At 45.6% G+C, this 27,081-nt stretch overlaps 2 protein-coding genes and 1 pseudogene across 4 annotated transcripts in view; 1 reads left to right on the top strand and 2 right to left on the bottom strand.

The window, feature by feature from the left end:
• The window catches only part of PRKAR2A (protein kinase cAMP-dependent type II regulatory subunit alpha), a 64,575-nt gene extending 56,779 nt beyond the window's left edge, over positions 1-7,796 (bottom strand). For all 3 annotated transcript variants that reach the window (XM_068982935.1, XM_068982936.1, XM_068982937.1), the window contains exon 1: positions 7,543-7,796. In XM_068982935.1, the coding sequence (XP_068839036.1) occupies positions 7,543-7,795 (253 nt within the window). In that variant the 5' untranslated portion in view covers position 7,796. The remainder of the gene's footprint in view (positions 1-7,542) is intronic.
• Positions 5,054-5,287, top strand: LOC138087264 (large ribosomal subunit protein eL39-like; annotated as a pseudogene).
• Positions 7,797-14,051: 6,255 nt separating the features above from the next.
• SLC25A20 (solute carrier family 25 member 20) overlaps positions 14,052-27,081 on the bottom strand; it is a 37,198-nt gene continuing 24,168 nt past the window's right edge. The window contains exons 5-9 of the mRNA XM_068982189.1: positions 17,344-17,461; positions 16,505-16,577; positions 16,021-16,130; positions 15,297-15,421; positions 14,052-14,875 (exon numbers count right to left, since the gene is read on the bottom strand). Of these exons, the coding sequence (XP_068838290.1) occupies positions 14,813-14,875; positions 15,297-15,421; positions 16,021-16,130; positions 16,505-16,577; positions 17,344-17,461 (489 nt within the window). The 3' untranslated portion in view covers positions 14,052-14,812. The remainder of the gene's footprint in view (positions 14,876-15,296; positions 15,422-16,020; positions 16,131-16,504; positions 16,578-17,343; positions 17,462-27,081) is intronic.

The following is a 27,081-nucleotide window of genomic DNA, read 5'->3' as shown; positions in this document are numbered from 1 at the left end:
AGATAATGCATAATAAATAACTGAGCACTGAGACTAATAAAGAATAAAGGCTTAATAAATGCAAGCTGCCCTAATCGCAGAACAGTATTTATGGGTAAATTATGTAAAATGTAGAAAAAGAGTAAAAAAAAAAGTCTCCTCCAGCTGATATTTCCAGAGCAAGTTGAAGAAATACATAGTGTGTACACTTTATGAACAATCACGCTGCACATGTGCGATTTGTGCACCTTTTTGCACATGTTTTACTTCAAAAAAAAGTTTACCTGACTGAAAAAGAAAGGTGACTGCACAATACTGTGAATGTACTGTACTGATGGCACTGAACTGTACACTTAAAATGGTTAAAATGGCAAATTTTACATTACATACAGTTTACCACAATTCTTTACAGGGAGGTAAAAGGAAAGAAAGGTGATTTTGGTGACAGTGTAGAGTATAGATGGGTGGAAGACAGATGAGTGGGAGACCTACAGGATGCATCCAGTTAAGAAGCAATATAAGGATTTCCCTGGTGGTCCACGGGCTAAGATGCCATGCTCCCAATGCAGGGGGCCTGGGTTCAATTCCTGGACAATGAACTAGATCCCACATGCTGCAACTGAAAGTTCACATGCCACAACTAAGACCTGGTGCAGTCAAATAATTTTTCTCTTTTAAGAAGTAATAAAAAGCAAACCCAAGGCAGGGAAGGGACAGTAGGGAAGGAAAAGATGGGGGAACCCAGAGATCAAAATAAATGAAAGTGAAAGAGTGCAAAAGAGAGAGGAAGAAAGTGATGGATTTCTGGGTTTCTTGCTGAAGAAATCAGAAAAAGGTGACTGCAGAGAAAACAGAGCTGTGTGACAGCTAAGTTGACAACATTAGTTTTAGGCATCATGAGTTTGAGAGATGAATGAGAGGTGACCAGCTGACAAGACAATCATAAATAGTGTGTGTGTCTAACAGCAAGTTTTGATTCTGAAGGTTCAGGTTCAAGGCAGGTTCAATGCTTAGGAAGAGAACTGTCACTGAGGGAGAAACAGTAAACAAACCAAATTCAGGGGATCATCAACAGACATTTAAAGGACAGAGGTGAGAGAGTCAAGACACAGGGGAATAAAGACACCGATGCCAAGGAGGGAGAAAGGTTCAAAGAGGGCTGGTTCAACTGTGTCAAAAGCCTCCTGAGAGACCCAGATATGTGAACTGTAGAAATATTATAATTACGCAAGTCTCAAAAAAGTTCCAATAATGCAATTTAAACCAACTCCAACTGTTATGTGGTATATACTGTGGAATAAAAAATGCTGGGGAAATATCCTAAGGAATCCACTAAAACACTAGAGAACTAATAAGTTCAGCAAGACTGCAAGATACAAGATCAATATCTTAAAAATAACTGTATTTCTATACATTTGCAATGATCACTCTGAAAATGAAATTAAGAAAACAATTTCATTTACAATCACTTCATGAGAAATAAATTACTTAGGAATAAATTTAATAAAAGAAGTGAAAACTTTATATTCTAAAAACTACAAGACACTTGTGGTTCTATATTCACAGATCTGAAGACTTAACATTGTTAGAAGACAATACTCGCCAAATTAATCTACAAATTCAATGCAATTTCTATCAAAATCCCAGTTGGCCTTGTTGCAGAAATTGACAAGTTAATCCTACAATTCATATGGAAATGCAAATAGGCAAAACAACTCTGAAAAAGAACAAAGTTGGAAATTTCACATTTCCTGATTCCAAAACTACTACAAATCTACAGTAGTCAAGGAATGCAGGAGTGGCACACAGTCAGATATACAGATCAATGGAATAGAACTGAGAGTTCAAAACAGACTCTCGCATTTACAGTCAATTGATTTTCAACAAGAGTACCAAGACAGCTAAATGGGGAAAGAATAGTCTTTTTAATAAGTGGTGCTGGGGACTTTCCTGGTGGTACAGGGACTAAGACTCTGTGCTCCTAATGCATCCAGCCTAGATTCAATCCCTGATGAGGGTACTGGATCCCACATGCCGCAACTAAGTTGCAACATGGTGCAACTAATATCTGGTGTAGCCAAATAAATAGATACTAAAAAAAAAAAAGTGGTGCTGGAAAAACCACATATAAAAGAATGAAGTACCTTACTTCTTAAACAAAAAATAACAAAAATGTACTACAACCTAGGGACGTCGGCAGTCCAGTGCTTAAGATTCCACACTTCCACTGCATAGGGCACAGGTTTGATCCTTGCCTGGGGAACTAAGTTCTCCTATGTTGTGTGGCCAAAAAAAAAAACACCCCAAAGTACTACAATCTAAATGTAAAGCTAAAACTGTAAAACTCATACAAGAAAACAGAGAGGTTAATCTTCATGACCTTGGGTCTGGCAATGGCTTCTTAAATAAGATACCCATGAGATCATGAAGATTCGGACACGACTAAGCGACTTCACTTTCACTTTTCACTTTCATGCATTGGAGAAGGAAATGGCAACCCATTCCAGTGTTCTTGCCTGGAGAATCCCAGGGACGGCAGAGCCTGGTGGGCTGCCGTCTATGGGGTCGCACAGAGTCGGACACGACTGAAGCGACTTAGCAGTAGCAGTAGCAGCAAGGCACAAACAATAAAAGACGATACACTGGACTTAGTAAAAACTAAAAACTCATGCTTCAAAAGACAGTATCAAAAAAGTAAAATGACAACCTGCTAAATGCAGAGTGTATTTTTTAGTCATATATCTGGTAAAGGACTTGTTTAGAATATACAAAGAACTCTCAGAACTTACCAATAAAAAGACAAACCAATTTAAAAAAGTGGACTATGGACCTGAACAGACATTTCTTCAAAGATACACAAATGACCAACACACACATGGAAAGATGCTCAATATCACTAGGAAACTGCAAAGTGAAGCTACAATGAGGTACCTACTACTTCCTACCCACTGCTAAGTCGCTTCAGTCGTGTCCGACTCTGTGTGACCCCATAGACGGCAGCCCACCAGGCTCCACCATCCCTGGGATTCTCCAGGCAAGAATACTGGAGTGGGTTGCCACTTCCTTCTCCAACGCATGAAAGTGAAAAGTGAAAGTGAAGTCGCTCAGTCGTGTCTGACTCTTAGCGACCCCACTGACTGCAGCCTACCAGGCTCCTCCATCCATGGGATTTTCCAGGCAAGAGTACTGGAGTGGGGTGCCATTGCCTTCTCCTACCCACTAGGCTGGCTATAATAAAAAAGATAAAAAGCATTGACAAGGATGGAGAGGAATCAGAACCCTCTTACACTGCTGGTTAGAAAATGTAAAATGGCACAGCCAGTTTTGGAAAACAATTAGTTTCTCAAAATATGAAGTATAAGAGTTACCACATGGTGCAAGAATTCTACTACTGTGTATACACCAGAAAGAAATAAAAACCCGCGTCCACACAGGAACTTATATACAGGAGTGTTCACAACAGCATTATTCGTAACAATAAACAAGTGGAAACAACCTAAGTGGCCATCAACTGCTGGATGGACAAACAAAATGTGGCAGATTCACACAATGGAGCACGTTTCAGCAATAAAAAGGGATGAAGCGCTAATATATGCTATAATATTGATGAAGTTTGAAAACATTATGCTAAGGGAAAGAAGCCAGAAGCAAAAAGACCATATACTTTATGATTCCATTTAAATTAACTGGCCAGGACAGGCACATTCATAGAGACAGAAAGGAAATCAGTAATTGTCTAAAACTGAGGAGAATAGGGATGTGGGCAGGTGATGGCTGAAGTGTACGGGGTGTCTTTTGGGGGGGGGGGTGGTGATAAAAATGTTCTAAAACTGACTGTGGTGACAGCTGTACATATCTTGTAGATACAGTAAACCAATGAACTATACACTTTAAATGGGTTAATTATGTGGTATATGGATTATGTCTCCAAAAAACAAAAAAGAAAAAAATGCTGAGACCCACAAATATGTTTTACTGTAATTACAGAAGTGAATCAAGTCTAGATGCCAAGTTACTATTCTTATGAGGATGCAGTCAGAGTAACTTATTAATAAGTCAAGAAAGTCTGAACTCTTCAGGCTTTCCCAAGAATGAAATATTCATTCTAATACTTCATATTTGATGTGTTGTTTGATATCAAACTGTTGTTAAACTAAACCAATAACAATTAGTGAAGCTTTTTGAGTGTTTCTAGCAGCATACACTTTCATAAACTGAATTGGTGGTTAGCCATTCAGGACCTTACTAAGTGAAGTGAAAGTGAAAATCACTCAGTCGTGTCCGATTCTTCGCAGCCCCATAGTCCATGGAATTTTCTAGGCCAGAATACTGGAGTGGGTAGCCTTTCCCCTGTCCAGGGGGATCTTCCCAACCCAGGGATCAAACCCAGGTCTCCAGCACTGCAGGTGGATTCTTCACCAGCTTAGCCACTAGGGAAGCCCAGGAATACTGGAGTGGGTAGCCTATCCCTTCTCCAGTGGATCTTCCTGACCCAGGATTAGAACAGGAGTCTCCTGCACTGCAGACGGATTCCCTACCAACTGACATTGCAGGCAGATTCTATACCAACTGAGCTATCCGGGAAGCCCTAGTAAGTAAAGTCTCTGATATATTATGGTTCTAATACTATATACCCTATTTCTAATTTTAGGTACTGTGGACTTATTATCCTAATGTTCCTAATCACTGGATATGCAATGTGTTCTGTATGATGTTACAGAAAAGCCGGAATGAACTTTTTGGTCATCCTAATCCTAGTATTTCTTATCTTTTCAAAAATATATGTTTTCTGCATAACATAAAATTTACCATTTCAACCACTGAAGTGTACAATTCATGGTATTAAGTACATTTGCAACGTTGTGCAACCATCACCCTTATCCAATCTCAAAATTTTGTCATCATTCCAAACAGAAACTCTGCCCTCATTAAACAGTAACTCCCCACTGTCCACTCTCCCCAACTCCTAGTAATCTATTCTGCTGTCTCCATGAATTTGCCCATTCCAGGTACTTCATATAAATGGATTCATACAATATCTGTCCTTTTGTGTCTAGCATATTATACTAGCATAATGTCATCAAGAATCATCCATACTCTTCCTCTTTTCTCTTCTCCGCCATCTTATGTGCGGTTGAGTTCTCTCCTCACCATATCGTCTCACAAGACTTTCAGGATCAAGTGATTGCTGGCCAAGAAACAAAAGCAGAATCGGCCCATTCCTCAATGGATTCGAATGAAAACTGGCAATAAGATCAGTTACAATTCCCAGAGAAGACACTGGAGAAGAACCAAGCTGGGTCTATAAGAAGCCTCACATAAAAAGTGGCACACATGTTAAGGCAACTTTTTTAACCAGCCAAATCACAGTGAGAACATCACTATTAAAAAAAAAAAAAAGAATATCACTACTGTAATACTTGGCTCCTGATGATCTTTGTTTCCTCATTATCAGTCTATGAGACTCAGTAATAAATATGAAACATTGTTGGAAAAAAAAAAAAGAATCATCCATGCTGTAGTATACATCAGAATTTCATCCCTTTTTAAGGATGACTAGTGTGCCATTGTACATATATACCACAGTTTGTATATATACCACATTTATCCATTCATCTGTCTATAGAACACTTGGGCTATCTTTTGGCTGTTGTGAATTAATGCAGCAATGAACACCAGCATACAAGTATCTGTTTGACTCCCTGCTTTCAGTTCTTTGGGGGTATACACACAGTGGGATTGCTTGATCACACAGTAATTCTATGTTTACTTTTTGAGGAAAAGTCAAACCGTTTTCCACAGCAGCCAGGACATTTTACATTCCCACCTGCAGTAAGCAAGAGTTCCAATTTCACTACATCCTCACCAACACTTGCTCTTGTTTTTTTTTTTTCCATAATAGCCAACCACATAGTTATGAAGTGGTATCTCACTGTGTGCAGTGTATTTTTAGTCTATTATCTGTAAATAGAAGTTCACCTTGTGTTGACTGCTATAATTATACTTAGCATGGCCACTGAAGAGATATAAACAAAAAAATTAAATACCAGTAAAATAAAGCACAGGGTTACAAAGATCTGAGTCAATTCAACTTTGAAAAATATATAAAAAATGACCCAAAACTGAAGACATGACACAAAACTTGGAAATTCTGTTTTACTCACCTGCGACTAATAGCTAAAATAATAACATTTTGGGTAAATAAAGATTGTTGCAAAGCAAGTTACAACTTTGTGATTTATTGTTATGACAGTGAAACAAATGCAGAAGTCACTTCTGAAATAAATCTTTTAAAAACACATTTATTCCTGGGAGATTGTGGTCACTAACCCTATTTTAAAGATAAGCAAATTTGAAATCAGACAAGTTCCATGGCTTGTCTTAGACCACAAAGCAATTCTGTGCCAGGGGTTTGTGAAATAATTTCTGATTTCCAGGTTTAAGGTGAAAAACCCATAATTTAATGTGTATTAAAGCCAGGGTAACACGGCCGAACAATTTCCATTCGTAGCGTGAATAAACTAAGGGAAGTTGTCCACAGCACTGAACCTTACAACCTGCAATAGCAATGACCAATAATTAACTCCCTGCCAGCCTAACTTACATGCGGATTCAACTCAAAACTAGGTTGTTGGGGGTTTTCTCAGTGTGAGCTAGTAAACACTAAGTCTCTAACTTTGTCTCTCAAATGTTGTCATTGTTTTGTTAAATTCTGGCTGTTCAAAACTAGGGTAAATCTATCGTTAAACTGACAAAGTCTGTGTTGAAGCCATCAAGGAAAATGGAATTCCTTTTTGACAATCTTGCTTAAATCAGATATAGAGGTGTTACTAGTCTTCTTTCCTGCACCACATATGAGAAAAAAATGTATTGCTGACCCTCACCACATTTGATCCAGTGATTTTAGGCAAATTAAATATATCTTTATACATATACTGAAGTATCCAGGGCTGAAAGAACGTGAAATGCTGGGACTTGCTTTAAAATACTTCAGCAAAGGAGAAAAAATATATATAGAGAGATGAAACATTTGTGACAGATATTTCAACTGTGTAACGTGGGTGACGGTATATAGGGAGTTCAGGTCACCTTTTCTATTTCTGTCTACGCTTAAAGTTTTGCACGATAACTTTTCACAAAATGAGTTCTTTCCCAAGTTACCGTCCTGGTTAGGAAACTCGAGTCGGTGTAGGCGAACGTTCTTGTCTTCGCAACGAAACCGGGCGAAGCTTCTCCAGCCGAGGTGAGGCGGCCGTGGGCTCCACGCCCCTCCGGCCCTGCGCCAGCACGCGGGCCGAAAGCGCGCACGTTTCCCTCGAGCTGAATCTGACAACTCGCTCGCTGCTTTCCGGGGCTGGCAGGATCGCCGAGCTCAATTTGGAAGTGGCTCACGCCGGCGGCTTGGGGAACCCGGACGAACTCCCCTCGCGGGCTCCAAGGTCCCGGCCCAGGGTGGCGGGCCTGGCCCCTCGCAGCCCCTCTCTGGATCTCGAGGGACCCTCGTCCCCCGGCACCGCTTCCTCGGTCCCCGTACCGCGAACCCCTGCCCAGCCCGCCGCCTACCGTCCAACTCCTCTTCGTCCTCCGACTCGCTGTCCGCCACCGCGTCGGCGACCAGGCCAGCGCCGGGATCGAAATCCTGGGAGCCGGAAGGAGGGGCGGCGGGCGGGGTGGAGGCTCTGGAGCGGGCCTCGCGCAGGCGGGTGAAATAGTCCACCGCGAAGTCGACGAGGTCTGGTGGCCGCTGCCGCAGCACCTCCACGGTGTAGCCCTGCAGCAGCTCCGTGAGCCCGGGCGGGATCTGAATGTGGCTCATGCCTGCGGCGGCAGGCGGGACCCGGCCGCCGGCGGCCACCGCCTAGGCGGGCGCTCCCTCACGCCGGCCTCTCGCCCGGCGCCCCGCGAGGTCTCCTCACGCGCGACCCGGGTCGGGCCTTCCTCGCGCCACGCCGCCCTTTGGCCGGGTGTGTGTCTCCGGGCCCCACCACCCTACGCTACTCCGGCCGGCCTGGCGCCGCCGCCACTGTCACTGGGCAGCCGCCGCCGCCGCCGCCGCCGCCGCCGCCGCCGCCGCCGCCACCGCGGGCACCGACGAGCGGACGAGCGGGACGGGCGGGGCGGGAGCCCGGGTTGTGACGCACGCGGCCGCGAGCGTGCGCGCTCCCGCCGAGCGCCGGCCCTCAGTGCGCTTGCGCCAAGGGGACGTCTGCTCGCCCTGCTACCGTGGTGATCTTCAGTCCAGGCGCAAGGATGAGAGGCCTACCCGCTAAGCGGAGTGTTAGTGCCTCTTATCTTTCATTTCTTCTTTCAGCAAACGCTAAGATCCAACCATCTGCCCGCCCTTACTGGGTACCAGGGACATAGCTGAGAGCCACAGGCAAGAATGCCACCTTACCATCTCGGTGTGGTTCCAGATATGGTGGAGAACAAGGGGACCCTCTTTAGGGGGTGACATTCAAGCTGACTCCGAGACCTGGGCAGGATCTAACCACAGGAAGAGCCAGAGGAAAGCCATGTGGACATAGAGGACAACAAGAGTAAAGACCTGGGAAAGTCACAACCACCCTGACTGTTGGGTGGCATGGTGGAATGACCATAGGACCCTCCAAAGTCTGGCAGGAGGTCTTTGAGATGTCAAAGAAAGAAGGCCTTGTAGACAGTAGGAGTTTCGATGGTATAATAATTTGGGAGCCACAGGCAGATAAATCTGGAAAAATGAGTTAGAAAATATGTTCCTTGAGAAAAAGGAATAAAGCCTAGGGCAGGAATGACTACTGTGCCTGTTTCTCTGCTTGAGGATTCCCATCAGGCTTCCCAGGACTAGGTCTGCACACCTATTCTCTCCCCATACTCTGCCCTGGACCCTGGGCCCTGGGCCAGCATTGCTTGACGGTGTTTCAGCAGATGGCAAGACACTGTTATCCTTTGTCCCTAGGAAGGGGCCTAAGCAATCTGGAGAGGCCATGCTATTTCCCAAGCTGCACTTTCACCTACAGCAGATTGCAAAGGAAGAGAACAAAGTGGAAACCTTCCCAGTGTGTCCATAACACAGCCCAGGTGCTGACCAAAGTCCCAGTAAGCATGGGACAGCATCCTGTCTCTCTGCTGGGCCAAGTCAGAAAGTGACTAGATATAGCCTTGGGAATCTGAAAGGCATTTGGGATGGTTAAGCTCTGCCTGGTAATTACCCAGTATTAATTAAATCCTCACTAGGACCTCTCATTTTGTCTTGGCACACATCCAGGAGCTCAGTGCTGCCGGGAACTGAACATCTAGAAGCAGGAATACCTGATCCCCACTGGTGCAGAAGCCACCCAGCCCCCAGGCCAGGCAAGTCTGTGATTCCAAAGAGCAGTGTCTCCCTGGACAAGTTTCTTGACTCCTGGGAGAAGTTCTGAACCATCAACTTTGTTAGGGGAAGGGTAGTGTCCAGCTCATTCCCTGCTGGGGTCCTTATTGCACAGTCTTGCTAAATATTTACTAAATAAATGAATAATAAATTTTCACACAGCAAGAAGAGCCAGTGAGACTGCTCTCCTGACCTCAGTCTCAGAATTAGGATCCTTTGATTCAAAGCTATGTGTCTGATCTCAGAATATAAAGACTTCAGTAAGGACGGGGCAATGAGAAGCTGGAGGGGCAGGGTTCCTCAACTCTCCTCTGCTCCTGTGTAGACTGACCCTTCCAAGTTTTCCAGGAGTCAGCCCATACTCAAAACCAAGGTGGGACTCCCACTGCCCTGCCACACCTGGGGATATGACCTACTTCAAGAAATCCTACCATTAACCTTTTAGAAAGGCAAATTCGCAACTCCACTCTCTAGTTTTCCCATTTGTCAGGTTTTATACATTTGAAAGGGGGAAAGGCAGCTGTACAATCAGGACTCCAACTTCAGTTGCAAACAGGGTAGGAGGAAGCTACTCCAGGACTGACGACAGAACTGACTGTGGGCAGGTTCTCTCAGTCACTCCAAGGACCCCCTCTCAGCCCCTGCCTGAAGGAGGTTGGTCCTCCTGGCTTAGTCTCAGATACCCTAGCTTGGTCAGCCAGCCAGCCAGCCAGCTAGCAAACATGGCATTCAAAGGCATCTTCAGACCTGGAGGAAATGAGGACCACAGAAATCGGGAACTGCATAGCTGCTCCTCACCTGTCTCCAAAGACCAGCTTCAGAGGAAGGATGGAGAGCCAGCCTCCAGGTCCAGCTTGACTCTCCCCTTGCACCTGGTCCTCAGAGCAGGGATCCATCTCTGCCCCTCTGGGGAAACCCTTCAATAGCAAGGGGGAGTTCCCAGGGCCTTCATGAGGGTCCAGCTGAGCTGGCAAAAGAACAGGGCCTTGGAACAAGAGAGAATACGAGAGGCCCAAGCCCCACATTTTCGATCCTCACCCTTCTAGGATTGCCTTCATTCAAGCCTGTCCACCGGAACCACTGGGGGTTACCATGGCAACTGAACCTGAAGGCAGCCAGTATTACTGAAAAACAGCTGCCAGCAGCCAGTAATGGTGGGTGGGAAAGGTCAAGAGCAGAGACCCTCGAAAGCAAGAGAAATACAGAGACCATGGTAGACAGAAGAGGAGGCCCCAGAGTCCTGCAAGATGCTCTACTCAACACAGATATACTCACCACCCAGAAGGCAGTCATCATTTTGCACGGGCTGCCACACTACCAACCTCAGAACAGACATGGACACCATGGGGCCAGTTCTCAGAATTGTTTACAACTATGCTTAGGAGAAGACTCTTGAGAGTCCCTTGAACTACAAGGAGATCCAACCAGTCCATTCTGAAGGAGATCAGCCCTGGGATTTCTTTGGAAGGAATGATGCTGAGGCTGAAACTCCAGTACTTTGGCCACCTCATGCAAAGAGTTGATTCGTTGGAAAAGACTCTGATGCTGGGAGGGATTGGGGGCAGGAAGAGAAGGGGACAACAGAGGATGAGATGGCTAGATGGCATCACAGACTCGATGGACGTGAGTCTGGGTGAATTCGGGGAGTTGGTGATGGACAGGAAGGCCTGGCATGCTGTCGATACATGCGTTCACAAAAGAGTCAGACATGACTGAGAGACTGAACTGAACTGATGCTTACTCAAGTGGGGCACCTGTCTAGTCTAAGAGCAGTGAGTCTGGTGATAATGAACATGGGTAGGGTACCAACTGCTATTTCCAATGGAACAGTTATTTCCTGTGCTCTTGACAGGTTCATGATTTAAAAGGTTTTTTTTCCCCCCGACTCTTTCCAGGAAGAAGGGAGACATTCATAGTCCCCTAGACTTCTCTGGAGGACACCCTGCTCTTGGCCCAGACCCCCTGATGCAGACAGAGGGCATCACTGTCTGCCCTCTGATGCCCTCCACCTGGTCTGGAGGACTCACCCCCCCAGCAGGAACACCTCCCTCTCCTCTGCCCCAAGGGGCTGCTTCTCTAAGCCTAGCCCAATCCCCATCCATCTCCTGGGACTTGTTGTTCATCTGACCCACTCTACATACCAGTCCCCTGGCCCAGTCTCCCTTCATACTTAGTGTCTACCATCACCTGTTTCTATTTTGCATTAGAAGTGTCCACGAGCCTCCAGTGCCCAGAGGGGAGTAAGGAAGTACACTGTTTCCTCTGCCCTCACCCAAGCCTCCATAGTGCCTCCCCCATGAAGCCACTGCCTTTGGTCCAGTTATTTTAATAAGCAGCCATGCTCAAAGGAGCAGTTAATTCTTGGGCTGCTTGTTTCTGCACTTGTGAGCCATTTATGACCACCACTCCCCCCGCCCCCAACCCCGGACACTGTCCCGAGGAAGTGTCAGTCTCTACAGTGGACCTAGGGTCTGCCTCTGAGACATCTCAGAGCAAGGACCGAACCTTGGAAGCAAAGGAGAGCCCTAGCTGGAGAGCCACAGGCCTGCATGCCAACTAGAGCAAAGAGGTAGAAAAAAGGAGCCCTCGGGGAGCCCTTGACCTTCCTTGTGTCTGCTGGGACTCTGTGTGCCGTCCTTGGCCTGACACAGGCCAGCTGCCCGGGCTTTGATCCTGCAGTACAGCAGGCTCTTGGAGTTTGGGTCAAGGAATCCCAGGACTGCTGATAATGTCACAAGCCTTTCTTTAGGCCTGTGGACACTGAGACACCACTCTGTCAGCCACACTCTGATATCCACTTGGCGATGATCTTGGTAGATCAGTTTACCCTGTCTGAGCTTTGGCTTCCACATCTGAAAGTGGAGGTATAAATCCCTACCCATCAAACACTGAGTTTGTTGCTGTTGTTGAGTTGCTAAGTTGTGTCTGACTCTTTGCAACCTCATGGACTGTAGCCCACCAGGCTCCTCTGTTCATGGGATTTCCCAGGCAAGAATACTGGAGTGGGTTGCCATTTCCTTCTCCAGGGGATCTTTCTAACCCAGAGATCAAACGTGCATCTCCTGCATTGGCAGGCGGATTCTTTACCACTGAGCCACTAGGGAAGCCCAAACACTGAGTTACATGGGGTAAAAAGATGAGAATGAATCCCTGAAGAGGTTAGGAAAGGAATAGGGGGCTCTAGCCTAAAAGAACTCTGGGTAGAGATGCTATGACCTTACAGCAGAAATGGTGCTGCTATTGCTTCTAACAGGCTGAGGTTGGAACAACCTCCCCTCTGTCCTTTACCTTTGACCCAGTTGTACTCCTCTTTGTGCTTGGATAAGGCTGTTCTCACTGGCTGGTTGTTTTAACCCTCACTGGCTGGTTGTTTTAACCCTTATTGGCTTCTACTTAATGCTGTCTGTAGCAGTCTAAGAAATTCCTTAAGGGGGCCCCAATCTCTCCCCACCCTTACCCCCATCAAGGAGAGAAGAGACATATCAGGAACAGGTGGCATTTCAAACTGCATCATAAACAGGAAGTGCCAGCCAGAAGAGGGTTACTCACCATCTGCTCTGCTCCCTTCACACATATGCCTCCAGGGGCTTCCCTTTTTTTGACTTCACATCTCTTGAATCCCCAGAGGAGTAAAAGAATCCACCAGCACTAGCATCAAAGAATCAAAATATTCCACTTTCCAATGGAAGCTGTTTCAAAGGGCAAATTATTCAGAAGCAGGAGACTGTAAAGGTGATCCTGAGCCATGGGAATGGCTGGCATTTAGCTAGAATGCAAACGCACTCCCAGGGCTCCCGGGAAAAGGTTGAGGTCTCAGGACTGTCTCAAGGACTGAGCAGTGCCGAGAAGAGCTTCAGGAGACACCTCGGAGGCCATCTCCTCATCAGTGAGAGATTAAACACAGGTATCCTGCAGCATGAGATGGGAAAGCCTAACACTGAATTAATTAATCTTCCCAGGAAGAGAACAACCAATTTTCATCCTTGAAGCAGTTTTTTTTTTTTTTTTTTTACTTGACCATCATCCAGAAATATCTTACCAGGAATAAAGCTTCCTTCCTTAAACCCCCAAATCTTCAGCTTCTGGGCAAATTGGCCACACCCACTCCCAGATGGGGGTGGGTCCCACACCCACTCCCAGATGGGGGTGGGTCTCTTCCCCTCTCACCCATTTATGCTGACTGATAGCTCTGAAGCCAAAGTCCAAGGATCTCTGTGCAGCTGCAGTGAGGCAGGAAGTGCCAGCGGAAGTGTGACTGCCAGATGGGTCAAAGCCAGAGAAGCCCAGCTCTGGTGGCCCCTCTCTCCCCCAGCTAAGGACGGGCTAGCGTGTCACTCTACACTCTGACTCCCTCATCTCCCCTGGCTGCACCCGGTCATCATCTTCAGCCTGATAAGTAAGGCCAGACATCAGATCATACAGCGACCCCCAAGTGCTATGGGAACAGTTACCAGTCAGGTTGCCTTATCCCACCCCACCAATCTGACCCTCGGGGCCGGGGCTGGGGCCGGGGCAGTCAGGGAAGGCCGGGTGGGCCAAGACTTCTTCCTCTTTCTCTTGCTGAAATTGCTGTCTGAATTCCATCCACGGAAGGCTGCTAGATGCCTAACAGCCTCCACCGAGGCCCCTGGCTGTTTGCTGAAATGACCCAGAATCAGAAGAAAAAAATTTCACACGATGCGAAAATTAGAAACAATATTTATTATTTCCTGTCCAAATAGGGTGCTCTCATGAGAAAAGAGTGTGCAAAAAGAGTCTTCCTACACCCTGGGCTTTCTCACTTTCTCACTTATCCTAGCAAGCTGGGATGGTCTATTCAAATGTCTCCTTGCTGTGTAGGAGGGAAAGCTTTCCACCGACTCCTGGGAAATTAGGCTACTCTAGTTTTAATTCTGATTACTTGCATGCATTAAAAAAACAAAACAAAACCCAAGTGTTAACAGGCTCTCTGCCCCTAGGCACATTTGCTCAGTCTGCTTGGACAGACAGATGCGGGCCTCAGGTCCACATTCCCATGTGGACCTGGAGCTGTGCAGGCCAGGATTAGAGGATACCCTGGTGGGCGTTCCTGGCTAGGGATCCAGGAAGGCCCCAGCTCCTAGTCAGCTGGCTGAAAACATGCAGAGTATCTCCAGTGAGAGGCTGACAGTCCCTCTTTCTCGAAGAGTATTCTGGGTGTAGGAGGGCCTGTAGTCAACTGGCAGACAGCACCCTGGCCACGGCTGGTATGTGGTCTAGAAGCTACTTACTCCACCTCCAAGTCCTCATGAGATCCCTTAAATTGACAAGAGAGGATTCAAGTTGCAAAATGGCAAATTACACCAGGTAGAGGGTGAGATTAAGACAATGGTCTCGACAGGTCCATGCACAGAGCTCTCATCCCACCATCCCCCTCTCCTCACACCTCAGGACCGCCTAGTCCCGCCCACTGTTCCTCCTGGATGACAGCTTCTGGCATCCTGAAGCCTGGAGCAGCCTTCAGCCTCACAAGTTGGGCACGGCCCAGTTAAGGAACTTCATGGCAACTTCAAAGCCCAGGAAACAGGCCTGAGAAGGGGTTGGAAGGAAGAGAAAAGCCAATAGGAATTGTGGCTACTCACAGAGACCCCCAGCGTTGTGCTCAGCTGGCCCTGTCAGGACCAAAACCCCTTCCTAATCTTACCCATCCCCCAAGTCATGGAATCAAGTTGTGCTTTCTCATCCCTAATAGGGAAAGAAAATAAATGTCCCACAACTGGACACTTCTGATGGCCATGGCAGGAAGTCAAAGCTCCTTGCCTTGGGGAATCACAAAGGTAATTCATCTGACAGGTTTAGGAACGGGGACAAATAAGGAGGCTCTGGCTGAGGGTAGGACTCCAGAAAAACTGAGCCCCCAGTTCAATCTCAGAAGCAAGCAAAAGTCGGACCACCTGCACTCTGCTCTGAGCCCCAAACGGAAAAAGCATAGCCCCCGCCAGTCACTCACTGCGTTGGCTGGGAAGGCTCGGATCATCACTGCATTGAAGCCCTTGTACAAGGATGTGATGCCTTCATCCCGGATCAGCTCCCTCAGCACATCTCTGAAACCATTAGGATATTTCCCAGGAGGCGCTGTGGGCAGAACCCAACCATTAAGGCTTCAAGAAGCTTTCTGACCTGACCATGGTGACCTACAAGGGGACAATTTTGTAGTCAAGTCTTCCTGCCGGGCCACAGCACCAGGGAGAGGCTACTGTGTGGGTCACCCAGGACCAGTCCACAGACAACACAGTTCACCCTGGAACAAACCAATGTCTGGATTATACTAGTGCTGAGGGAATGGGGAAAAGAATGAACAGTGAAATAGTCCTTCCGCTCATGTGGGGGAAGGAAGGCTGACGTGACTTCTTCTCTCACTTTTTTTTGGTCACATTGCGCAGCATGTGGATCTTTGTTCACCAGGGATCGAACCTGTGTCCTATCTAGTGGAGTCTTAGCCACTGGACCACCAGGGAAGCCCTTCTCTCAGTTACTTTATGTTTAGGCTGACAAGAAAATGAGTCTCACATTCTCAGGACACAAATGACTACACGGGAGAGTGCTGCCCAGACACTCGCTGAGAGCTACTGTGGAGAGGGAGTGTGCCTAAGACCTTAAGAGCTCCATGTCCCAGGGTCAGCCAGTTTGGGGGCCCACTCCAACCCCATCCACCCCTCTTCTCCCCTACTAACCAGTCTGGAAACGGGACTTGAGCACGTCTGGGGGGATTGCCACAGCCCAGTTGAAGATCCCCGCAAAACCCCCAGCCACCAGGATCCGAGGCACGCTGAGCTCATTGACGCTGCAGAACATCAACACAGCCCTGGTCACACAAAGGCTGCGGGAGTGGCATTCAGATCTTCCCCCTCTGTGCAGACCTGGCGGCCACAGAGAGGGAGGCACTGGCTGGACGGGGGTGGTCCAAGGCCAAGACTCCTGTGACAAGGTAGCTGCCACTCTTTGGAGGAGGTTTTCTGTACTTGTTTCAAACCCTTGCTCCACTGGGCGAGGCACAGAGTAAGAGTATTGGTATTAGCTGGGGCTCAACAGTAACAAGAGGGAAGTAGACATGCAGACAGAAGCAGGTCCCATTTCTGCCTTCAGACCCACTAATGGGAAAGGGCAACCTACCGGTAATGAGGGAAAGTGGCTTCTAAGCTCTTCTGTTCTCCTCACCTCTTTCCCTCTGGAGTGAAGATATTTTTCAGCCACTCGTATGTCATGAAATACATGCCACTGGCTGGAACATCTGTTAGTGGCAAGAAAGATGTAAAATAAATGACAGAAAATCCTCACAGATTTCTTGATCTTAGGAGAGTCAACCTTGGCATTGGACCCTTGAAGGTTTCCTGAGAAGTTCCTCAGCAGCACTTCCTACCTGCAGTGATCAGAGGTGGCTCTGGGGCCAGCACTGGTGTCAGTGAGCAAAAACAAGCATGACATTATTTCACCTTTAGAGGCCCTCTGAGTGGTCCCCACTAACAAGCCCACTCCAAGCAGTTTTAACTGGAGCTAATATCTGGCCTTCCTCCAAGCTGCCATCTCAGGGCTATCTCTGGCGCCTGGTGCCACCCCAGTAGGACATGCCTTTCAAGCCAAATAGAGCTCCACTGTTACTAAGTCATTCTTTTTTTTTTTTTTTCTGCCTGCACCACATGGCACCAGGGATCAAACCCATGCCCTCTGCATTGGAAGCTTGGAGTCTTAACCACAGACCACCAGGGAAGCCTCCTACGTTATTCTTTTTTCCCACTTATCCCTCCAGCCATGATTTCCACCCACTTGCTACTGCCACTGTCATGATTTCCACCCTTGAGGGCCAGCCTACCAGAAGGATGGAAGGTCCCCCCATTCTCATGCATGTCCATGCTGGCCAGAGGGGAAATGGCCTAAAACCAGGACACACCGTGCCAGCCCTGTCAAGGCTGTGGCATGTATGGTGCCAAGGCTAATCCAGAGATCCAGGCAAGACTCCCAGTGGCAAATCCACCACAGGTGGAGGGCTCAAAGGTTACCTCGCATGAGCGTGAGTACAGTCCCCTTGTAGATCCCTCGGATCCCAGCCTCCTTGTATAGCTTCTTCGCACAGTCCAAAGGACCAGCATACTTGGTCTCCCCTGAAGAAGCCTGAATCTGAGAGGGAGGAAAGAATCATCAAGTCAGCAAGAGCAACATCCAAGTCAACAGACTCAGCAGGCTACGGAAGATTACACAGTGAGTGTGCCAGTGGTCATTATGCGTTAGATCAATGAAAGACGGCACTGCCAAACCGACAGTTGTTTAGAATGTATAATATTGGTGGAAGTCACTATGAAATAAGGCTAGGTGAAAATATGACAAAATATACACACATTGATTAGGAAAAAATAAAAAACAGCAGAAGAATTGGAAAGTAACTTGAAAAATAAATTCCCAAGTATCTTTATCCCCAATAAAGGTAGTTGGAAGTTCTAGAAAGGACTAGACAAATATTTCAGTCATTTACTTATTCCTTCAACAAATATCCATGGAATACTAAATCCATTCCAAGCTCTAAGTGATCATGAAGCTTGGTTAAGAGAAGGTAAACTGGAAATTGTATTCAGAGTTCTAAGTGCTTGGACAGAGGTCCCGTGCAGAGCCAGGGGACGGCCAAGGAGAGGCCCTCTGTCCCAGTCTCTTAATTAATTAAGAAAATTAAATGTACATTAATTTTTAAAAATACCATCCTTGTAGAGAAGAGGGACAAAAGGAAGCAAATGTAGAAAAATATGGGAAACCTATTGAAAATATGTTCATTTCCCCAAGAGCCCAGAGCCTGAGGGCAAGCAGGAGGTACTCCAGAAAAGATCTGAGAGAAAGAGAGCCTGTACAGGATCCAAAGCAAGTACAGAGTCAAGAGGAATCCAAACATATGAGGGCATCAACCAAAGAGTAATTAAAGTTGGAAAGGGAGTTCAGATTAAAGAGTTCCCAAGGAGAGATGGTTACAAAATAAATATATAAATCCGACAATTTTTGTACATACCAACAACTAGTGGAAGAGTAATGGAAAAGAATCTCATTCAAAATAACAAAATATATGTGCATCAAGCCATAGGATTGGCGTAAATAAAACTCTAAAACCTTTCCAAGGGATATAAAAGAAGAGGTGAATAAAAAGAGAGTAAGAGTTTTGTTGGGCTTCCCTGGTGGCACACTAGTAAAGAATCCATCTGCCAATGCAGGAGACACAGTGTGACCCCTGGGTCAGGAAGATCCCCTGGAGAAGAGAAGAGCAACCCACTCGAGGATTCTTGCCTGGAAAATTCCATGGACAGAGGAACCTTGAGGGCTACAGTCCATGGGGTCTCAAAAGAGTAAGATGTGACTTGGCAACGGCAGAACAACAACAACAGTTCTGGTTAGGAAAAGTTTTCAATCAGAAAGATGTCAATTTCTCTAAAAATAATAAACTTAAGACAATGTCAGCTGAGTATCAGCGGCTTTTAAAACAAAATATAACTTCCCCAGATGATCCTGCCACAGGTGAACCTGGTATGTCTGAGGAACGGCAGGGTGGCCCATGTTATCAGAGGATGCTAGAGTTGACTCACAGTGACCTGCGGGGACAAAGAGGATGGAGCACGGAAGTGACACAGTAACAGAATCCGCTCACTGTTACGTACGGTACAGACTATAAACAAGGAGACAAGTGAGGACGACCTTACAGGCACCCAGCAGTGATGAAGGTGACCTGGGGCCACGTGGTTTACAGTGGAGGTGGTGGGAAGGAGTAGATTCGGGATACGGTAAAAGCCAGCTTAATTGGTCAACAAACGGCATGTGTACAATGAGACAAAAAGGAATCTAGGAGGACTCTGGGGCTTTAGGGCTGAACAACTAGACAGATGGTATTGTCCCCAACAGAGCTGTAGAAGGCTGTAAGTGAAGCAAGTACTGAGGAAGACCAGGAGTTCAGCTTTGCACATGGTGACTTTGAGGTGCCTATTAGTGTCCAGTGGGAATACTGGATGAACTAGTCCACATTGCAGGAAAAATCTGAGCTGGTGATACAAATTGGAAAATCATCATCATACAGACTGTGTCTAAATATCATGAGACAAGAAGAAATCATCAGTGAGATGAGTGTAATAGCACTGAGTCTCGTGCTCATGAACATTAAAAGATCGAGAAGATGATGATGGATCAACAAAAGACATAGAGAAGGAGCAGCCAAGTAGGTAGAAAGTCAGGAGAGAAGCCAAGTGAAGATAGCTCTTCAAGGAAGACTAGGGGACCAGTTGAGTCCAATCAAGATGGATCAATGTCCAGGTCCAAGAACTGAACACTGGACTTAGTGTAAAAGTCACTAGTGACCTTGATAAAAGTAGTTTGTTAGCATTGTGAGGCAAAAGCCAGTCTGATGTATGTTTAACTATTAGAGAAGAGGTACTGGAGACAAAGAGTGGGGAAAAAACAACAAAAATGAAAAACTTTTCAAAGAGTTTCAATGTAAGAGGGAGTAAAGACGGAGCTTCCTTGATGAAAGGATAAAGAATCTGCCTGCAATGCAGGAGACACAGGAGATTCAGGTTTGATCCCTGGGTCAGGAAGATGCCCTGGAGGAGGAAATGGCAACCCACTCCAGTATTCTTGCCTGAAGAATCCCATGGACAGATAAGCCTGGCGGGCTACAGTCCATGGGGTCACAAAGAGTCAGACATGACTGAGTGACTAAGTACCCATGCACAACCATGCACAGAGCAAAGTCAGGAAGTCCAGAAATCGAGCTGGAAGGTAAAAGAGAGAAGTCTGTATTTTTAAGGTGAAAACAGAAGCAGATTCATGCCTTTATTGGCAAAGAGAACAATCTACTGGAAAGCAAAAACTGATGTTGAAGGAGAGAAAGAACTGCTGAAACAAGGTCTCAGAATGGGCAAGAGGGGTTAGGAGGTGGGGTCAAGCAGAAGCAGAAGCATGGGCCATTCTTGGTGGAAACAGGCCAGGCAGCCACAGATGTAGTCAGGTACCAGTGGGGCAGTGGAGGGCATTTGGTAAAGTTCTCTTCTGGTGGGTTCAGTTTTCTCTGAGAAGTAGAAAGCCAGGTCATCTGGTGAGAGGGTCGGGCTTGAGAAGAGAAGAGAGGTACAAAGTAGCCACCCAGCAGAGCGGAGGAGTGCACAGGGACTGTCTTATCTAGGAGCAGAAATCAGGGGGACTTCCCTGGTGGTCCAATGGTTGAGAGTCCACCTGCCAATGCGGGGGATGCGGGTTCAATCCCCGGTTTGGGAACTAAAACCCCACCTGCCATGGAGCAACTGGGCCCGTAGGCCATAATTACTGAAGCCCGCGTGCCTGGAGCCTGTGATCTGCAGCAAGAGAAGCCACTGCAACTAGAGAAAGCCCTTGAGCAGCAACGAAGACTAGCACAGCCAAAACTAACTAAATTAATTAATCAAAAAAAAAAAAAAAAAAAAAGGACTTCAGGCATAAAAGAAAGGGAAGAAGCCATGATGGAAAATGCTAATGGACAAGGCTACTGAAAATAAACATTCACTAACTCAAAATCAATATACATACTTCTAGCAAGTCTTTATTCTTCCTGCTAAATACCAAAGAAAAAAACAGCCCTAACATTATTTGTTTTAAACAAATATACGAGGGCTCTGAGAATTTGGAGAGGAGAAGCAGACTCACTAAGGACTTTCGGCCTTAAGCAATGACATCATGGTGAATTCCCTGTATATTCTCATTTGACATATTTCAGACTTGAGGCAAAAGATATTGGTGATCCAGGAATGCCAACAGGCACAGACTAAAAAGAAGGCCCAATGAAAGCCTGCATTCCCTAGATAAAGGATCAGAAAAGGAACAGCCTAGAAAGACAGAACATCTTTAGACAAAAAGCACTGTACTCCAGCCATACATTATAGGAAAAACTGTAGCCTTACCCTCACCTACATGAGCAAAGACCATGTGGGGAGCTCGGACTTCCTCCTTTGCAGGGCTGTAACGAGGTACCCAACGTGTTGCCTGGGTGTAGTCAGAGAAGACCAAGGAGGGAATGAGGACTTTCATCCCTGACAGCTGTATCCGGGGCTCTCCTGTCCTGTGTTGTCAGCAGAGTCACTAGAACTCCCACACCCACCCAACAGTAAAAAGCAGTGCCCCACCCTCAAGTGTCAATAGAGGGCAAGTGGGGCCCCTGCACTTGTACTCACTTGGCAGTAACAAGGCCCTCACTTCCTACTGGCGTGGTGTCAGAGAAAGCCAACAGAAAGAGGAAGTTTATATAGGGTCCAAAATCTCAATAAAATATGCAAATATCCGGGTTCCAACTGGAAATCGCACATCATATCCTAAACCAGGAAGATCTCAAACTGAAAGAAAAAAGAAGCAGTAGAGGCCAACACCAAGATGACAGAGATGTACGAATCCTTTGACAAACACTTTAGAGCAGGCTTTGTAAAAATCCTTCAATGACGAATCATGAATATGCTTGAAATAAATTCAAAAAATTAGAAAGCCACAGCAAAGAAAGAAAATCTTCGCACAGAAATAGAAGATATGAGGAAGAACCAAATGAAAGTTTTAGAACTGAAAAACAGCCAAAATGAAAAACTCAGTGGATGGCTTGCTCAACAGCAGAATACAGAGGAGAGATAGGAAAAAAAAAACAGAATTAGAAGACAAAACACTGGAAAATATCCAATCTGAACAAGACACAAAACAAACTGAAACAAATTAAACAGAACCTCAGGGACTGTAACTCCATGGGACTATGTCAGAAAATCTTAATATTTGTGTCCTCACAGTCCCAGAAGAAGAGAAAAGACAGTAGGACTGAACAAGTACTCAAGGAAGCAACTGCTGAAAACTCCCCGAATTTGGCAAAACATAAACACAGAGAGCTTCCCTGACAGCCCTCTGGTCAAGAATCCGCCTTGGCCCCAGGCAAATAGCAGGGAGGGAACACAGCTCCATCCAGCCACAGAAAATTGGATTAAAGATTTACCGAGCATGGCCCCACCCATCAGAACAAGACCCAGTTTCCCCCTTAGTCTCTCCCAACAGGAAGCTTCCATAAGCCTCTTATCCTTCTCCATCAGAGGGCAGACAGACTGAAAACCACAATCTCAGAAAACTAACCAATCTAATCACATGGACCACAGCTTGTCTAACTCAATGAAATTATGAGCCATGTGTGTAGGGCCACCCAAGACGGGCGGGTCATGGTGGAGAGTTCTGACAAAATGTAGTCCAGTGGAGAAGGGAATGGCAAACCACTTCAGTGTTCTTGCCTTGAGAACCCCATGAACAGCATGAAAAGGCAAAACTATATGACACTGAAAGATGAACTCCCCAGGTCGGTAGATGCCCAATATGCTACTCTAGATCAGTGCAGACATACTCCAGAGAGAATGAAGAAACAGAGCCAAAGTAAAAACACCAGTTGTGGATGTGACTGGTAATGGAAGCAAGATCCGATGCTGTAAAGAGCAATAATGCATAGGAACCTGGAACGTTAGGTCCAAGAATCAAGACAAATTGGAAGTGGTCAAACAGGAGATGGTAAAAGTGAACATCGACATTTTAGGAATCAGCAAACTAAAATGGACTGGAATGGGTGAATTTAACTCAGATGACCTTTCTCTCTACTACTGCGGGCAAGAATCCCTTAGAAGAAATGCAGTAGCCATCATAGTGAACAAGAGAGTCCGAAATGCAGTACTTGGATGCAACCTCAAAAATGACAAAATGATCTCTGTTTGTTTCCAAGGCAAACCATTCAGTATCACAGTAATCCAAGTCTATGCCTCAACAAGAAATGCTGAAGAAGCTGAAGTTGAATGGTTCTATGAAGATCTACAAGACCTTCTAGAACTAACACCCCCCAAAAATGTCCTTTCATTATAGGGGACTGGAATGCAAAAGTAGGAAGTCAAGAAACACTGGAGTAACAGGCAAATTTGGCCTTGGAGTACTGAATGAAACAGGGCAAAGGCTAATAGAGTTTTGCCAAGAGAACGCACTGGTCATAGCAAACACCCTCTTCCAACAACACAAGAGAAGACACTACACATGGACACCACCAGGTAGTCAACACTGCAATCAAGTTGATTATATTCTTTGTAGCAAAAGATGGAGAAGCTCTATACAGTCAGCAAAAACAAGACCGGGAGCTGACTGTGGCTCAGATCATGAACTCCTTATTGCCAAATTCAGACTTATATTGAAGAAACCACTAGACCACTCAAAGTGACAAGTGAAAGTGACAGTGAAGTCGCTCAGTCGTGTCTGACTCTTTGCGACTCCATGGACTGTAGCCTACCAGGCTCCTCCGTCCATGGGATTTTCCAGGCAATAGTACTGGAGTGGGTTGCCATTTCCTTCTCCAGGGGATCTTCCCAACCCAGGGATCGAACCCAGGTCTCCTGCATTGCAGACAGACACTTTACCCTCCGAGACAACAGGGAAGTCCGAGACCATTCAGGTATGACCTAAATCAAATCCCTAACAATTATACAGTGGAAGTGACAAATAGATTCAAGGGACTAGATCTGATAGAGTGCCTGATGAACTATGGACAGAAGTGCGTGACATTGTACAGGAGACAGGGAGCAAGACCATCCCCATGGAAAAGGAATGCAAAAGAGCAAAATGGCTGTCTGAGGAGGACTTACAAATAGCTATGAAAAGAAGAGACGTGAAAAGCAAAGGAGAAAAGGAAAGATATAAGCATCTGAATGCAGAGTTCCAAAGAATAGCAAGAAGAGATAAGAAAGCCTTCCTCAGTGATCAATGCAAAGAAATAGAGGAAAACAGTAGAATGGGAAAGACTAGAGATCTCTTCAAGAAAATTAGAGATACCAAGGGAACACTTCATGCAAAGATGGGCTCAATAAAGGACAGAAATGGTATGGACCTAACAGAAGCAGAAGATATTCAGAAGAGGTGGTAAGAATACACAGAAGAACTGTATAAAAAAGATCTTCACGACCCAGATAATCACGATGGTGTGATCACTCACCTAGAGCCAGACATCCTGGAATGTGAAGTCAAGTGGGCCTTAGAAAGCATCACTACGAACAAAGCTAGTGGAGGTGATGGAATTCCAGTTGAGCTCTTTCAAGTCCTAAAAGATGATGCTGTGAGAGTGCTGCACTGAATATGCCAGCATATTTAGAAAACTCAGCAGTGGCCACAGGACTGGAAAAGGTCAGTTTTCATTCCAATCTCAAAGAAAGGCAATGCCAAAGAATGTTCAAACTACCGCACAAAAGGCACTCACCTCACACGCTAGTAAAGTAACGCTCAAAATTCTCCACGCCAGGCTTCAACAATACGTGAACTGTGAACTTCCTGATGTTCAAGCTGGTTTTAGAAAAGGCAGAAGAACCAGAGATCAAATTGCCAACATCCGCTGGATCATCAAAAAAGCAAGAGAGTTCCAGAAAGACTATCTATTTCTGCTTTATTGACTATGCCAAAGCCTTTGGCTGTGTAGATCACAATAAACTGTGGAAAATTCTTCAACAGATGGGAATACCAGACCACCTGACCTGCCTCTTGAGAAATCTGTATGCAGGTCAGGAAGCAACAGTTAGAACTGGACATGGAACAACAGACTGGTTCCAAACAGGAAAAGGAGTACATCAAGGCTATATATTGTCACCCTACTTATTTAACTTATATTCAGAATACATCATGAGAAACGCTTGGCTGGATGAAGCACAAGCTGGAATCAAGATTGCCGGGAGAAATATCAATAACCTCAGATATGCAGATGACACCACCCTATGACAGAAAGTGAAGAAGAACTATAGAGACTCTCGATGCAAGTGAAAGAGGAGAGTGAAAAAGTTGGCTTAAAGCTCAACATTCAGAAAACTAAGATCATGGCATCCGGTCCCAACACTTCATGGAAAATAGATGAAGAAACAGTGGAAACAGTTGCAGACTTTATTTTTGGGGTTCCAAAATCACTGCAGATGGTGACTGAAGCCATGAAGTTAAAAGAGACTTACTCCTTGGAAGAAAAGTTATGACTACCCTAGACAGCATATTAAAAAGCAGAGACATTACTTTGCCAACAAATGTCCATAGCCATGTATGGATGTGAAAGTTGGACTATAAAGAAAGCTGAGTGCCGAAGAATTGATGCTTTTGAACTGTGGTGTTGGAGAAGACTCTTGACAGTCCCTTGGACTGCAAGGAGATTCAACCAGTCCATCCTAAAGGAAATCAATCCTGAATATTCACTGGAAGGACTGATGCTGAAGCTGAAACTCCAATACTTTGGCCACCTGATGCAAAGAGCTGACTCATTTGAAAAGACCCTGATGCTGGGAAAGATTGAAGGCGGGAGGAGAAGGGGATGACAGAGGATGAGATGGTTGGATGGCATCACTGACTCAATGGGCATGAGTTTGAGTAAACTCTGGGAGCTGGTGATGGACAGGGAGGCCTGGTGTGCTGCAGTCCATGGGGTCACAAAGAGTCAAACATGAGTGAGTGACTGAACTGAACTGAAACATAGAGATTTAAGAAGCTGACACAAACCTAAACAGAATACCCCCAAATAAATCCATGCCAGAGCACATCGCAAATTAACTTACTTGAAAACTGAAAACAAAGAAAGAAGCTTAAGAGTAGCCTGAGAAAAATAACATATGGATGTGAGTTGGACCATAAGGAAGACTGAGCACTGATGAACTGATGCTTTTGAACTGAGGTGTTGGAGAAGACTCTCGAGAGGCCCTTGGACTTCAAGAAGATCAAACCAGTCAATCTGAAAGGAAAGCAGTCCTGAATATTCACTGGAAGGACTGACACTGAAGCTGAAGCTCCAATACTTTGGCCACCTGTTGTGGAGAGCCAACTCACTGAAAAAGACCTTGATGCTGGGAAAGATTGAAGATAGGAGCAGAAGGGGGCGACAGAGGAGGAGATGTTTGGGTAGCATCACTGGCTCAATGGACATGAGTGTGAACAAACTCTGGGGGATGGTGAAGGACAGAGAAGCCTTGTAGTCCATGGGGTCACAAAGAGCTGGACATGACTTAGCAACTGAAGAACAACACTGAAATATTTAGAATGACAGCAGAAACCGGGGAGGGTAGAAAGGAGTATCACAGGAGCTGAAAGAAAAGAACTGTCACCCCAGAATCCTATGTCAAGTGAAATTATTCTTCAGGAATAAAGGGAAAATCAGGCATTCTTAGATGAAAGAAAACTAACAGACTTCGTCATTCACAGATATATCCCAAGAGAATGGCTAAAGGAAGTTCTTTAAACAGAAAAGAAACTATAAAAGAAAGACCTCTGGAACATCAGGAAGAACACGGTAAGCAAAAATATGGAATATTATATAATGGTAATATGAAGAACATTTACACAGTGATAAAAAGGCCAATCCACCAAGAAGACATAGCAATTCTAAGTCTGTATACATTAAACAAAAAAATTGCAAACTATGTGAAGGGACACTAACGGAATTGAAAGAAGAAACAAACTCACCATAACAGCTGGAGATTTCGAATTCCTCCATCAACAGACAGAACAACTAGACAGAAAATCATCAAGGATGAAGACCTCAACACCATCAACCAACAGGATATAATCGACATTTATAGATTATGCCACCAAACAACAGCAGCACACACATTCTTTTTAAATGCCCGTGGCACAGACAGGATAAACCATATCCAAGGCCATAAAGCAAACCTCAAGAAATTTAAAAGAATGTAAATAATACAGAATATGTTCTTCAATCACAATGGACTCAAACT

The sequence above is a fragment of the Capricornis sumatraensis genome, chromosome 10 (genome assembly GCF_032405125.1).
Source record: "Capricornis sumatraensis isolate serow.1 chromosome 10, serow.2, whole genome shotgun sequence".
NCBI lineage: Eukaryota > Metazoa > Chordata > Mammalia > Artiodactyla > Bovidae > Capricornis > Capricornis sumatraensis.
Note: the sequence above shows the minus strand (reverse complement) of the source record. Positions and strands in the feature narration are given on the sequence as shown.